Source organism: Podarcis tiliguerta, assembly GCF_965153285.1.
Source record: "Podarcis tiliguerta genome assembly, chromosome: 17".
NCBI classification, from domain to species: Eukaryota; Metazoa; Chordata; class Lepidosauria; order Squamata; family Lacertidae; genus Podarcis; species Podarcis tiliguerta.
Window position 1 is genome coordinate 36,430,445 of NC_139550.1, and position 13,305 is coordinate 36,443,749.

The window sequence follows — 13,305 nt, forward strand, 5'->3', positions numbered from 1 at the left end:
GGCTTTGAGGTAGATGTAATGGGTTACACATGGGTAACTCAGGTGTAATGGTACAGGCGACTCCCCAATTATGTAGCGGCTACGTTCCGAATCCCTGCACGTGTCACTGAAATCTCATAAAATGGGGAGTTGCCTGTCAGCTCAACAAAGCCCCGCTGATGTGTGTGGAAGAAGTTTCTTCCCTGTGCATCAGCTGAGCTGGTCAAGAAGACCCGCTGCCACTTTGGCTCGCGTGAGCCGGAGGCACAGCGGGGCTTTCTGCCTGATGCGCAGTAAGGTGCAGCAGCAGCCGCTTTGCCACACGTCAGCTGTCAGCTGGGAGCCTCAGCAAAGCCCTGTTGCATCTCTGGCTCATCCCCAGAGTCCAAAAAATGTCCCCTTCGGGGAGGGTCTCCTCACGAGCTAGAGGCGCAGCAGGGCTTTGCTGAGGGTCATCAGGTATCTCTCCCCACTTCCAGGTTTCTGGAGCCATGCATATGTGCGGTCACACGTGAATTGAACACATGTAAGCGGGGGGGATACCTGAATATACATGCTATACGTCTCTCTTGAAATATAAGCATTTATCTCAGTGGGGAAAACTCTGTTTAAGTAGCTGGGGGGCAGCAGGGAGATAATGTGGAACCCAAGGTATAACAAATTAACAAGAGCATGTCTCCAGGTAGAATTCATAGAGGTCAGTGTTTGATATGCTTAGGTCTAAATTTTAGAAGTTAACTTCCTGTTGCCACCACATGCCTGTAGGGCCTATCATCATAGCCTTCTGAGCAAATACCTTAGTGCCATTGTGTTCTGGATGTTCTGTAATGGATTAAGACTACTGTCCAAGAAAGGCTATCTTGCTGATAATCCACTCCATTCATAACATGCCCTTTCTTTGGCAGGTGTGGGAAGCCGCTGATGTCCTCATAAAAGCAGCTCTGCCCCTCACCACTAGCGACACCAAGACTGTCTCAGAGTGGATCAGCCAGATGGCTACCCTGCCACAGGCCTCCAACCTGGCCACACGCATCCTGCTGTTAACTTTACTCTTTGAGGTGAGTCCAAGGAAAGGGGAAGGAGACGTACCCACCCAACTTTTACCTGGGGTGGGGTTGGAGGGTCAGGACTGGACTTTCAAGCCTTTGGAGGTGATGGTTATCATGTTTTCCTATAGAATTTGGATTGCTCTTTACATATAGCGTTTATCTCATAGCCCTCTCTTGCTGTTTTATTGCTTTAATCACTAGATGTTTTCACTTCCCAAAGTCCAGGATATAGAGCATAAGGAATGTAATTATTTGATAGAGAGAGTGGACCTGATCACTCTAGTTCATGATACTTTGTCATTTAGGGTTTTCCATTGTAACTGCTTAGGCATCTATACGTTAAGCAGTGTCTGTATGTGTTATATAACATTAACATTAATAAATTGATATTATTTCGTATTTGACACTGAAATACTCATTTTTTAAGGATACAGAACACACTCTCTCTCTCTCTCTATATATATATATATAAAACCACAAAATACTCAACTTCAAATAACTTTTGTGAACACAGCTACAGATTGCATTCTACTGGGCCAGCCTTCCCCAACCTGATGCCTTCCAAATTCTTGCTGGTACTGATGGGAGCTGTTGCTAACATCTAGAGGGCACCCGGTTGAGGAATGCTGTATTACAGCATACAGTTGTGTGGGATGGGGTAATTTTTACAGGACAATTGTGCTTTTCATTCATCATTATCATCAACAACAACTATTATTATTATTATTATTATTATTATTATTATTATTTATTATTACCCTACCCATCTGACTGGGATTCCCCAGCCACTGTGGGCGGCTTACAATATATCAAAAAACACTTCAATAAACTTTGGATAAAGAGGTTGATGTATGCTGTTAGATGTGAACTACGCTGAGGACCTGTACAATAGAGCATGCACTTGAAAAGAAAATGCCTCACACTCCCCCTTCACTTGGCTCTAAAGTGATGATAGCACTTAGAACTTTGAATGTAATGGTCAGTTTGTGCTCCGATTAGTCCTTTCTGCTGCATGGTTGCCAACCTCTTTACCTTTGTTTCCCTGCAGGAGCTTAAGTTGCCATGTGCTCGTGTTGTAGAATCTAGCGGCATCCTCAACGTTCTGATCAAACTGCTAGAAGTGGTGCAGCCCTGCCTGCAAGCTGCCAAGGAGCAAAAGGAAGTGCAGACACCAAAGTAAGCAACAAAACAGGATATAGGGTGGAGCTAGAAAGCCCCAAGCCAGGCTTACCCGCACCTTGATATACAGCACCTGGGTTTTGCTTCTGGTCTTACTTGTGAGGAGAAGCTACCAGTTTTGTATTTGTACCTAATGAAATACATAATGGTTTAATAATGCTGGATGCAGTTACTAACCTGGAATGAAATTGGGTTTGCCTCCCTCCTTGAGTCCAATGTGTTTTTTTAAGCTAGCTTGCCTGGTGGCCAAAAGGTCTTGCTACTGTTTCCTTGACAGGGTTTTAGTCCCAAAAATGGCTGCAGTATCTTGACTTAGGAACCCGTGCAATATATTTTGTTGGATGCCTTAGCTGATGTAATTAACTTGCCTCCCACAGGTGGATCACCCCAGTGCTGTTGCTGATTGACTTCTATGAGAAGACAGCTATCTCCTCCAAGAGGAGGGCCCAGATGAACAAGGTATGAGCTCAGGGTGGTGGTGTGGGAAATGCAAACTATTACGAAGGGGACTGGGAGAAAGGATCCTGGCCACTGTGGAATTGTGAGTGTGCACGGCAAATAAGCTGTGGCATTTGCAATACGCCCTGATACAACCAGGCTGCAATCTTTTATTAGAACTGGGAGCAAGTTCCATTGACCTTTATGGATCTCACTTCTGAATAGACATGGAGAGAACTGCAGTGTAGGTCTGCAAATGCTAAGAATCTGTATTCTTTCTCTTCAGTACCTCCAAGCCAATGGCAACAACTGGCGCTGGTTTGACGATCGCTCAGGCCGTTGGTGTAGCTATAGTGCAAGCAACAACAGCACCATCGACACAGCGTGGAAAGCAGGAGAGACCAGTGTTCGTTTCACTGCTGGCCGCCGGCGCTATACTGTGCAATTCACTACAATGGTGCAGGTATAGGCGTTGGGAATGTTGTCGTGGGTGTTCTCTGAGGTGGTTGGGCACATGGGGTATGGTAGTCTTAACCTCCCTCTTGTTTCCTTAATCAGGTGAATGAAGAAACTGGGAACCGGCGTCCAGTAATGTTGACTTTGCTCAGGGTGCCCCGGCTCAGTAAGAGTATGAAAGAGGGCAATGGACAAGAGCTGGAGAGAACCTTGGAGGAAGGCAAGGAGGTCGAAAGCAAGCCAAAGGAAGAGAAAGCAAATGGTACTGAATATGTAGTCTCATCACTGGGTTACCTATAGAGTAGGAGATTGGAACTTGTAACCTCAGACCTATTTTATCTTCCCTCATCAGATAGCCCTGCTTCTACTGAGAGTCTCACCCTGGAGAAGGAAGCACCTTCAGAAGAGGCCAAACCATCAGAGATCCTCATTCAGGGCCTGACAGAGGAAATGGTTACCGTGTTGATCCGTGCCTGTGTCAGCATGTTGGGTGTTCCTGTGGAACCGGACACACTACACGCCACGTTGCGCCTCTGTCTGCGCCTCACCCGCCACCACAAATACGCCATGATGTTTGCAGAGCTCAAGAGCACACGCATGATCCTGGGTCTCACGCAGAGCTCTGGCTTCAACGGCTTCACGCCTCTTGTCACCCTTCTTTTCCGACACATAATCGAGGATCCCTGCACACTTCATCACACCATGGAGAAGGTATGGCTTGCTTCTGCTGACTTCACCATAGAGAAGGTAGAGTCTTAGAAGCTTTCTTCTGTGTATGTCTTGCACACTAAAGAGGAGACTTGACTCAGCTCAGACAGCATATGGAAAGTGTTGCTGCTTCAGTAATTGCAGGCTTTCTGAAATCTCCATTGCCTTGTCCAGTAGAACTGGCTTTTTCAATTGCCGGTATGAACGCACATTTCTCTTTTTGTCTGTTCCAGGTTGTGCGCTCAGCAGCCACCAGTGGAGCAGGCAGCACCACTTCAGGTGTCGTGTCAGGCAGTTTGGGCTCTCGGGAGATCAACTACATTTTGCGAGTGCTGGGCCCAGCTGCTTGCCGCAACCCAGAGATCTTCACTGAGGTGGCCAATGGCTGCATTCGCATTGCCCTGCCTGCTCCCCGTGGCTCTGGAACTGGTAAGTAATTCAGAACCCTGCTGGTTTTCCTACAGTGTCCACGCTAATGCAGTGTGCCCATTTGCACAAGGATCTTCATCATAATTTGGGGTAGAAGGAGGTCTGGGTCAGAGATAGAAGAGAAGTATGAATCCCATAGTAATCTTGTGCCAAAATAAAAAGCAGCTGGAAAAATCGCAAAGAACTAAGCCCCTTCCCTCCTTAAGTCCCAGGTTCCTTTACCAGTGTTGGCTGCTCTAGTTTTTTTTATTATTTCTCCTATTGCTCCCCAAGCCTCTGATGACGAATTCGAGAACCTGCGGATCAAGGGCCCCAACGCTGTGCAGCTGGTAAAAACCACTCCAGTAAAGCCCTCACCGCTGCCTGTCATACCTGACACTATCAAGGAGGTGATCTATGACATGCTGAATGCTCTGGCTGCCTACCATGCCCCTGATGAAGGTACATGACAGGATGGGTGGGAATTTCCGTGCATGGGGGAACCAAGGGCCTCGTTCCGTTGAGGAGGACTTCATGTTGCCTGAACAGAAGCTCCCTTCTGATCAGTCCTTTTTATTAAAGCTGGAACCCAGTATTAACCATTTCACTTCCCATCCCCAAAAGACTGGTAATAACAAAGTGCTTTTCTTTCAGCAAGTCTTCAGATCATGGAATTGGGTGTAAGATAAACACCACACTAGCTTCTTGAAAGAAACACTTTGAATTTGCCATGTATATATGTGTAACAGCTCTCTGAAGAGACAGTGTCAGTGGTGGTCATGGTTTCATTTCCCCTCTCCAGCAGACAAGTCTGAACCCAAGGCAAGCAGTACTAACCAGGAGATGAGCCAGATCCTGCAAGAAATTGGAGATGATATGTACCAGCAGTATCGCTCTCTAACCCGTCAGGGCAGTGACTTTGACTCTCAGACCGGCTTTGGCATCAATGTGAGTCTGTCAGAAGCAAAAACCCAAACTCCGCAGTAACATCTATCAGCTGTCAAAATCATTGAGCCATTTTTTCTGCAGCAGTATCATAAATCCCATAGCACCTCATTTTTGGCTCTTTTATTTCCTTTTGCTTTTTGAGGTTTTCAGTTGTTGGGGGTTGTGGACTGTTTCTGAAGCATTGTTTAGATGTTGACTGCTCCTCTGATTTCTTACGGTTTGAGACCTCTGTGTATTCCACCTCTCTGTTGCTCCAAAGTAGCAGATGGCAGTGAAAACTGTAGTGCCTTCTCATGTGTGGAACTCTGTTGGTGGATTTTAGGCCATTCAGCACCATTTTGTTCATTGCCTTTGTTCTTCTTCTCTAGGCTCAGGTTTTTGCTGCCGATAGTGCAGCTGCTGAGACTCCCCAGTCTGGAACTCCCCAAGGAGATGGTAAGTCTCATCTTTGTTGATTAGGCACAACAGTGTCTTAATGCCTCTCCGGGGATCTCCCTTCAAGCTATCCTGCGATTGGAAATACTAGTCCCTGATTAAAACAGACCCAAAATGACATTCCCCTGCTGAGTCACTTCAAGTGTTGGGACGCCAGTCTCATAGTTGTAAAGATGGGGCCCCTCAGTCTTTTTCCTGAAAGTGAGATCAAGCCCCATCTGCCATGCTGGAACCATGTCTCTCCTGAAACTTTGTGGGGAGGGAGGCAGGGAGCAGTTCTTTCACTGGTTCTCCTTTTCCCTTGTGTCCTACAGCCTCCACTCCTGAAGAATCAAGAGAAAACAAGAAGGATAAGGAGGGTGATAAAGCAGCAGAGGAGAACAAGCAGAAGGCTAAGGGAAGCAAGCCACTTATGCCTACATCCACCATCTTGAGGCTGCTGGCAGAGCTTGTGCGCTCATATGTTGGCATTGCCACCTTAATTGCCAACTACAACTATACTGTGGGCCAGTCTGAGCTGATAAAGGAGGTGAGAAGCCCTGGAAGAACGAAACAAACCTAAGGAACTGTGGATTAGGAGTGGGGTAAATGCAAAATAAGACTTGAGGCCGGCACTGCTAGGTTCCAGAGAAGAGGAGTGAGTTTGGGTAGACTGCTTGGGAGGAGGAGCTGCTGATGAAAGAAGATGACTAGGCCATCCTGGCCTGCTCTCGCTACTATCTTTCATTTTGTCTTTTCAGGACTGTAGTGTGTTGGCCTTTGTGCTAGACCATTTGCTCCCTCACACCCAGAATGCAGAAGACAAAGATACACCAGCCTTGGCGCGCCTCTTCCTAGCCAGCTTGGCTGCAGCAGGTAGTGGCACAGATGCCCAGGTGGCCCTGGTGAATGAGGTGAAGGCAGCCCTGGGTCGGGCACTGGCCATGACAGAGAGTACTGAAAAGCATGCCAGGTGAGCTGGAAGGTGTTGAGGATTGATTAGTACTTGAGAAGAGGATGTTGTATGACAACTCTCCTGTAATAGGTTCCTGTAGTTTTGCACCCCAGCAAAGGTCTTGACTAAATCATGTTTCTTTTTAGTAGTACCGTCGTACCTTGGAAGTTGAACGGAAACCGTTCTGGAAGTCCATTCAACTTCCAAAACGTTCAAAAACCATAGCATGGCTTCTGATTGGCTGCAGGAGCCTCCTGCAGCCAATTGGAAGCCACGTTGGACGTTCGGGTTCCAAAGAATGTTAGCAAACCGGAACACTCACTTCCGGGTTTGTGGTGTTCAGGAGCCAAAATGTCCAATTACCAAGGCATTCAGGAGCCAAGATACGACTGTATAAAATTTTCAGGTACAGTGGTGCCTCGCAAGATGAAATTAATTCGTTCTGCAAGTTTTTTCATCTTGTGAATTTTTCGTCTTGCGAAGCACGGTTTCCCATAGGAAATGCATTGACGGTTTCCCATAGGAATGCATTGACGGTTTTAAGAAAAAGGCGCAAGATGTTTTCGTCTTGCGAAGCAAGCCCATAGGGAAATTCGTCTTGCGAAGCAACTCAAAAAACAAAAAACTCTTTCGTCTTGCGAGTTTTTCGTCTTGCGAAGCATTCGTCTTGCGAGGTACCACTGTACAATATTTTGTAAATCAGGAATGGGGAACTTCTGGCCCGCCAAAAGTTGTTGGACACTAGCTCCCGTTGGTCCCAGCCAGCATGGCTAATGGCAGGGAGGATGGGAGCTGTAGAGTATCTGGAAGGTCACAGGTTCTCTGTCACTTTATTAAATTAGAATACTTGCTGCAGGAAAATAGATCTTTCCTGTTACAGGGATTAGGGCAGGTTATTGCAGGGTTTGCTAACCATGATACTGTTTTGGAAGTAAAGAAATGTCACTTTCCACTTTGACGCTCTCTAGGCTGCAAGCTGTCATGTGCATCATCAGCACCATTATGGAATCATGCCCATCCACCTCTAGCTTCTACAGCAATGCCACAGCAAAGACCCAGCATAATGGCATGAACAACATCATCCGCCTCTTCCTCAAGAAGGGCTTGGTCAATGACCTGGCCAGGGTGCCTCACAGCCTTGATCTGTCCAGGTAAGTGGCTTATTTAACCGCAAGGAGACGGAACGGAGCCTCCTTCATGATCAGGGATGATGTTGAACAGTTGGTGTAGGGGACAAGTACAAGACCAAATGTAGAAGACAGATACTATCCCTTCCATTAAGATTTGGCCTTAGAAAGTTTTTTTCCCTATCTCTAGAACATAATTGAATTGGCATGTTGAGAGAGCAGGCAGAATCATGACATCTTCCCACTAGAGGTTTCTCTTCGTTCTACCCCAGCTAAGGTTAGCTTTGCTATTAAGACCTTTGTTCACAGTCTGGAAACTCATATTGGCATGTGTTTTTCCTCCAAGTCCCAACATGGCCAACACAGTAAATGCAGCCCTGAAACCCTTGGAAACGTTATCACGAATTGTCAATCAGCCCAGTAGTCTCTTCGGTAGCAAAAGTGCCTCGAGCAAGAGCAAGGCGGAGCAGGATGCTCAGGGAGCAGCACAAGATGCCAACAGTGGCCAACAAGATGCAGGTATGCCATCCTCAGCATCCATTGTTTATGGGTCACGTGCCCCTTCTCTGTGATTTTTCATCAACCTGTTCCACGATAAGATCCACACCTGCCATCCCCTCCTTTCCTTGGCCTGGAATTTTTCTGACTTCCATTATGAGTCTCCATTAGTCTGTCTGCCACTTAAGCTAATTCAAGGATGACTTGAGAAGGTAATACTGAGACCTTGACTTACAGGGGAGAGCGGGGAAGCAGAGGCCCCAGAGGAGGACCATGATGTGGCCCAAGCAGAAGTGACAGATGGTGACATCATGGATGGTGAAACGGAGAGCGATGCCGTGGTGATTGCTGGACAGCCTGAGGTGCTGAGCACGCAGGAGATGCAGGTATTGATGGTGGCTTGCAGGAACCCTGCCTGTATTGCATGCAGGAGGTGGCCACAGGTTTTAAGGCATGGGATGTTGGTGACATATAGCTGGGATCGCTTCCATTCCTGCTTGTGTTGCTTAAAGTTGCAATTTATTTAGGGCTATATGCAGAGGAGTGTGTAAATGAAGACTTGTTGATCACAGCTTTGCTCTGTAGATTAATGAGTACAATCTGGATAGCTGCACAAACTGAAATGACCCTTTGCTTGCTTAATTTAGATTGTGATAGCTGAGGCTGGGGTGCCTGTCGTATATAGCATGTGACTTGGGTAGAGCACAAATCAGACTTGTTTCAGAAGTCAGGGTGATGCAGCTTGTTTTACGGTTTTGAGACTTGATTGTAAAGAACTGGGGATCACCAGTGTGTTTGTCTTTACCATCTTCTAGGTGGAAAATGAGCTAGAGGACCTGATCGATGAGCTTTTAGAGCAGGATGGTGGCTCAGGGAATAGTACAATAATAGGTGAGTACAAAGCCCCAGCACTTTGCCTCAGAACTTTCCTTCAGGATCTCTGGACTCTCTGCCTTTCCTCCTCTGTATGGCCTCTGAGGGAACCAAATGCATTTTTTGCTTTGCTGTAGAGAATCCTACCTCATAAGACCAGTCCAGGTAGAGATCATCTACTGTTCTTCTCTCTTCCTCCGCCCTGCAGCTCTTCTTTATCACACAGCATGGGTATCAGATATCAGATATATGTCCATGTTGCTTTTTTGCCCATTATAGAGATAATCTATTCCTATACAATTCTTGGTGGGTGGGGTAACTTCTGAGAGGCAAGAGGCTTGTCATGGTAGCTTTATAACTGCCAAGAAAATCGCCATCTGTATATGGAAAGCAGTATCACATCAGGACCATAACGGGCACTCAACGATAAATGGCCATCAAGTTTAGGGACTGCCCAGAAGGTCCTCTAAAGGGAGAGGGTTGTTTGCTCATAACTTTGCTAAGCCCTATACACTTCCTTTATGTCCTTCAGTGGGCCGAAGTGGAGAGGATGAGTCTCAGGAGGATGTGTTGATGGATGAGGCACCTTCCAATCTCAGCCAGGCCTCCACATTACAGGCCAACAGGGAAGGTGAGGCATTGCCTACGATGTTACATGGAGTCAGTAGAAGTGCCTATAGTCCCTGGAGGGGGGAGGGGGAGGGTAAGTGCAAGAGAAGGGTGAACTAGCATGATGCAGAAGGGTTGTTATAGGCTTGCACTCTCGTAAGAGAAGCAAGAGGAGGGGGAGGTTTCTGAGACCTGGCTTTGTGAGGTTTTGCCTGTCTGGCAAAAGGAGTTTGAAGATAGAACTTGCCAGAAAGGTAACTGGAAGAATCTTTGCTTAACCTGCAGGGGCCAACTCACCATAGCTACACTCTCTAATCTTCTCTAGATTCTATGAATATTCTGGATCCTGAAGATGAAGAGGAGCACACACAGGAGGAAGACAGCAGTGGCAGCAACGAGGATGAAGATGATAGTCAGGATGAAGAGGAAGAAGAGGAGGAGGAGGATGAAGATGACCAGGTAAGGGCATTGAAGGAAATGCAGTGCAGAAGTCTTTCCAGTGGGTGCTTTATGATCTTAACATAGGAGGCTGTGGGACAGATGTCAAAAATAACAGGGAAGGGGTGGTCACAATTGAGGATAGCATGTAATAGGTTTTTATTGGGAAGCTAATGGGAGCTAGGCACCATGATGTTTGGGTTTTAGATCTAAAGTAATTTATAGTGTGAGAGCCAAAAATTTCCTTGCCTCAGTTTGTGGTTTCAGGTAAAGAGAGTGACTAAAGTTGGAGTGAGGAGGTATGAAGACTGGTTTTCAGGATGCCATATTCTAGCCGGCATTTGCTTAGCCTTGTGTTTGGTGATAACATTCCCTCCAGGATGATGAAGAAGGTGAGGAAGGCGAAGAGGAGGAAGATGACGATGATGGCTCCGAGATGGAGTTAGATGAAGACTATCCTGATATGAATGCCTCCCCACTGGTGCGTTTTGAGCGCTTTGACCGTGAAGATGACCTCATCATTGAGTTTGACAACATGTTCTCCAGCGCCAGTAAGAACTCTAAAAACTGGAAAGCCACAGGACATGGCTGATTCTGGGGGGGCTGGGAGCCAGAATGCTAAGCTTTCCCCCATATCCTATGGACTAGGGAGCTGGGGTTTTATTTGAAATGGAATAGCATTCTCTGTCCAGTGGGACGGAAGCATCCACATAATGGGTTGTCTCCTCCCACTGCCCAGAACAGGCAGGATCAGGCAACCAGGCTTTGGCCACATTCAGCTTCATCTCAGTTCCTTTTCCTTCCTTATCCATGATCAGTGCTGTGTTCTAGCACATGATCTGTTTTCTAGCTCCAAAATGTTGCTCTGAAATTTGGGAGGCTTTGTAATTATGGCTTTGTTGACCCTATTTCAGGCTAGTTCTTGTCTCCAGGGAAATTATATTTGTATGTCTTCAAAGCTCCATCTTGGCTTGCTAACTTTGCCTATTTCTATTCCCAGCGGATATTCCTCCATCACCTGGCAATATTCCTGCCACTCATCCACTCATGGTACGGCATGCAGACCATAGCTCCTTGACTTTGGGTAGTGGCTCCTCCACGACGCGATTGGCGCAAGGCATTGGCCGCAGCCAGAGGACCCTTCGGCAGCTGACAGCAAACACTGGCCATACCATCCATGTTCATTACCCTGGCACCCGCCAGCCCAACCCACCTCTGATCCTGCAGAGGTGAGACTTGAGGGAGTGGAGGAGTATCACATTTTGCCAAAAGCTGTAGAATACAGAGCAGTGAATTGTTCTGGCAACATCCCAACCCAGTTTGGTTTGCCCCAGTGTTCCCCATAATCTTGTTCTGAGAACTGGGGGACTCTTTTAGAAGTCACTGCATCTCTGTGTAGGAAAACAAGTGTTCCTTTTATGTCTTCCTTAGATTGTTGGGCCCTTCAGCAGCTGCAGATATTCTTCAACTAAGCAGTAGCCTCCCACTACAAAGCAGAGGTCGAGCTCGCCTTCTAGTAGGCAACGACGACGTGCACATAATCGCTCGCTCAGATGATGAGTTGCTGGATGACTTCTTCCATGACCAGAGCACAGCCACCAGCCAGGCAGGCAAGTCCTTAAGACTGTTTACTAGATTTGTAGGTAAAATCAAAAGGACCAATAGATTGAAACTCTACAGTGGGAATGGCTGACCCTTTTGGGGCCACATCGACCCTATGGTCAGCCCTCAGGGAGCCAAAGTGTAAATATGGGTGCAGTGAGAACTAAAGTTCTCAAGGCTATCTTCCAAAGCAGGACTTTTTGGGAGTGATTGGTCAGTAACACTTTTTGAAATTTCAATTTTTCTTTAAAAAAAAAAAATGGAAAAATTTGAGGGATGCTTTGGAGACTGCAAAAGAACCTTTTGTGAATTAGCAGTCAGGGGCCTACAACATTTTTATACCATTGTGCATCAATTCAGACATCTTTATCAATGGAGTCGGTTCACATTTTCAGCTGTTAGGCAGATGCGGAGAGTGGCTGGCCAACAGCACAGCTGTGGGTCTTGAGGGTGTTGGTGAGCTGTTGTATGGATTGGCTTATCAGTAATATGTCCTCCACTTTTCTTTCTATAGGAACCTTGTCAAGCATCCCTACTGCCCTGACACGCTGGACAGAAGAATGCAAAGTACTAGATGCAGAAAGCATGCATGACTGTGTGTCAGGTGAGCTAACAAGTAACTTTCCTTGCTTCAGCCAATGCAGGCCCTTCTCTGTTTGGCTCTATTTAATCTGGTGCTTTTTCTCCATCCAGTGGTCAAAGTTCCCATTATCAACCACCTGGAGGCATTGAGAGATGAGGAACTAGAGGAGCGTAGAGAGAAGAGGCGGAAACAGCTGGCTGAGGAGGAGGCCAAAGTTGCAGACAAGGCCAAGGAGGCAGAAGACAAAGATCAAAATGCCCAGGTTAGAAGCCCAACTTGAACATCTGTGACCTTTTTTAAAAGCTTGTTGAATGGCAAGCTTTCAGCAGGGCTGATTTCATCTGGTATGGTTTTCATTATGGAAGCTGCATTGTGACTGGGGTGGGGGGGACAGGACTAAGAGTTGTATTCATTGTAGCACTAAGGCAATTGTTAAGTTAGTGCAAGGCTTTCTGCTTGCACAATGGAACACTCTCCTCCTGTGCATCCCTAAATCTGTTCTAGGGGTGTTTCCCCAAATCCTCAGGAGAAGTTTCAGGGAGGGCACGGACTGCAAGCAGGGAACGTGGTAATGCTTGCACTAGTAGGGCGAATCAGTTGAATATCACCTTGAATATATGCAACTGGGTTGTAAATGAGAAGCAGAGTACCTATAATTCGGAATGAAAATGCCAGCAGACGTGTTTAGGTCTTGGTAGCTTGATAAGACAGCAAATCTGTTTTGCTCCAGAGCAAAGATGTGAAACTGTTTTTTGGTAAACTTTAAATTGTGGCAAGTGGGCCACCTTAAAATAAAGTTGGGGATGTTCATTCACTTAGGTATATAAGGGAAAACACAAAATAGAAACCCCTGCTGTCATTTCAGTATATAATTCCACATGTCTGTGTGCTCTTTTGCACATGGCAGACAGAGATGAAATCAGAGAATAAACCTCTGTTCCTTTCTTTCCTATCAGGAAGGCAAGCAGAAACTCAGACACTAGACTGAGAACCGATCTTTCTTAGTACAGTCATACCTCAGGTTACAGACGATTCAGGTTG

At 46.5% G+C, this 13,305-nt stretch overlaps 1 protein-coding gene across 21 annotated transcripts in view; it reads left to right on the top strand.

The window, feature by feature from the left end:
- Positions 1-13,305, top strand: part of HUWE1 (HECT, UBA and WWE domain containing E3 ubiquitin protein ligase 1) — a 101,515-nt gene that overhangs the window by 65,591 nt on the left and 22,619 nt on the right. For 15 of the 21 annotated variants that reach the window (XM_083419133.1, XM_083419145.1, XM_083419151.1 and 12 more), the window contains 23 exons: positions 885-1,037; positions 2,077-2,204; positions 2,585-2,666; positions 2,932-3,108; positions 3,204-3,363; positions 3,454-3,812; positions 4,043-4,236; positions 4,501-4,679; positions 5,020-5,165; positions 5,534-5,600; positions 5,915-6,129; positions 6,341-6,552; positions 7,503-7,685; positions 8,008-8,180; positions 8,397-8,545; positions 8,975-9,050; positions 9,565-9,663; positions 9,967-10,100; positions 10,459-10,630; positions 11,080-11,308; positions 11,511-11,689; positions 12,196-12,285; positions 12,375-12,526. In XM_083419133.1, the coding sequence (XP_083275259.1) occupies positions 885-1,037; positions 2,077-2,204; positions 2,585-2,666; positions 2,932-3,108; positions 3,204-3,363; positions 3,454-3,812; positions 4,043-4,236; positions 4,501-4,679; positions 5,020-5,165; positions 5,534-5,600; positions 5,915-6,129; positions 6,341-6,552; positions 7,503-7,685; positions 8,008-8,180; positions 8,397-8,545; positions 8,975-9,050; positions 9,565-9,663; positions 9,967-10,100; positions 10,459-10,630; positions 11,080-11,308; positions 11,511-11,689; positions 12,196-12,285; positions 12,375-12,526 (3,708 nt within the window). Of the gene's footprint in view, positions 1-884; positions 1,038-2,076; positions 2,205-2,584; positions 2,667-2,931; positions 3,109-3,203; positions 3,364-3,453; positions 3,813-4,042; positions 4,239-4,500; positions 4,680-5,019; positions 5,166-5,533; positions 5,601-5,914; positions 6,130-6,340; positions 6,553-7,502; positions 7,686-8,007; positions 8,181-8,396; positions 8,546-8,974; positions 9,051-9,564; positions 9,664-9,966; positions 10,101-10,458; positions 10,631-11,079; positions 11,309-11,510; positions 11,690-12,195; positions 12,286-12,374; positions 12,527-13,305 lie in introns of all 21 variants that reach the window. The other 6 variants (XM_083419141.1, XM_083419149.1, XM_083419136.1 and 3 more) reach the window with 3 other exon arrangements.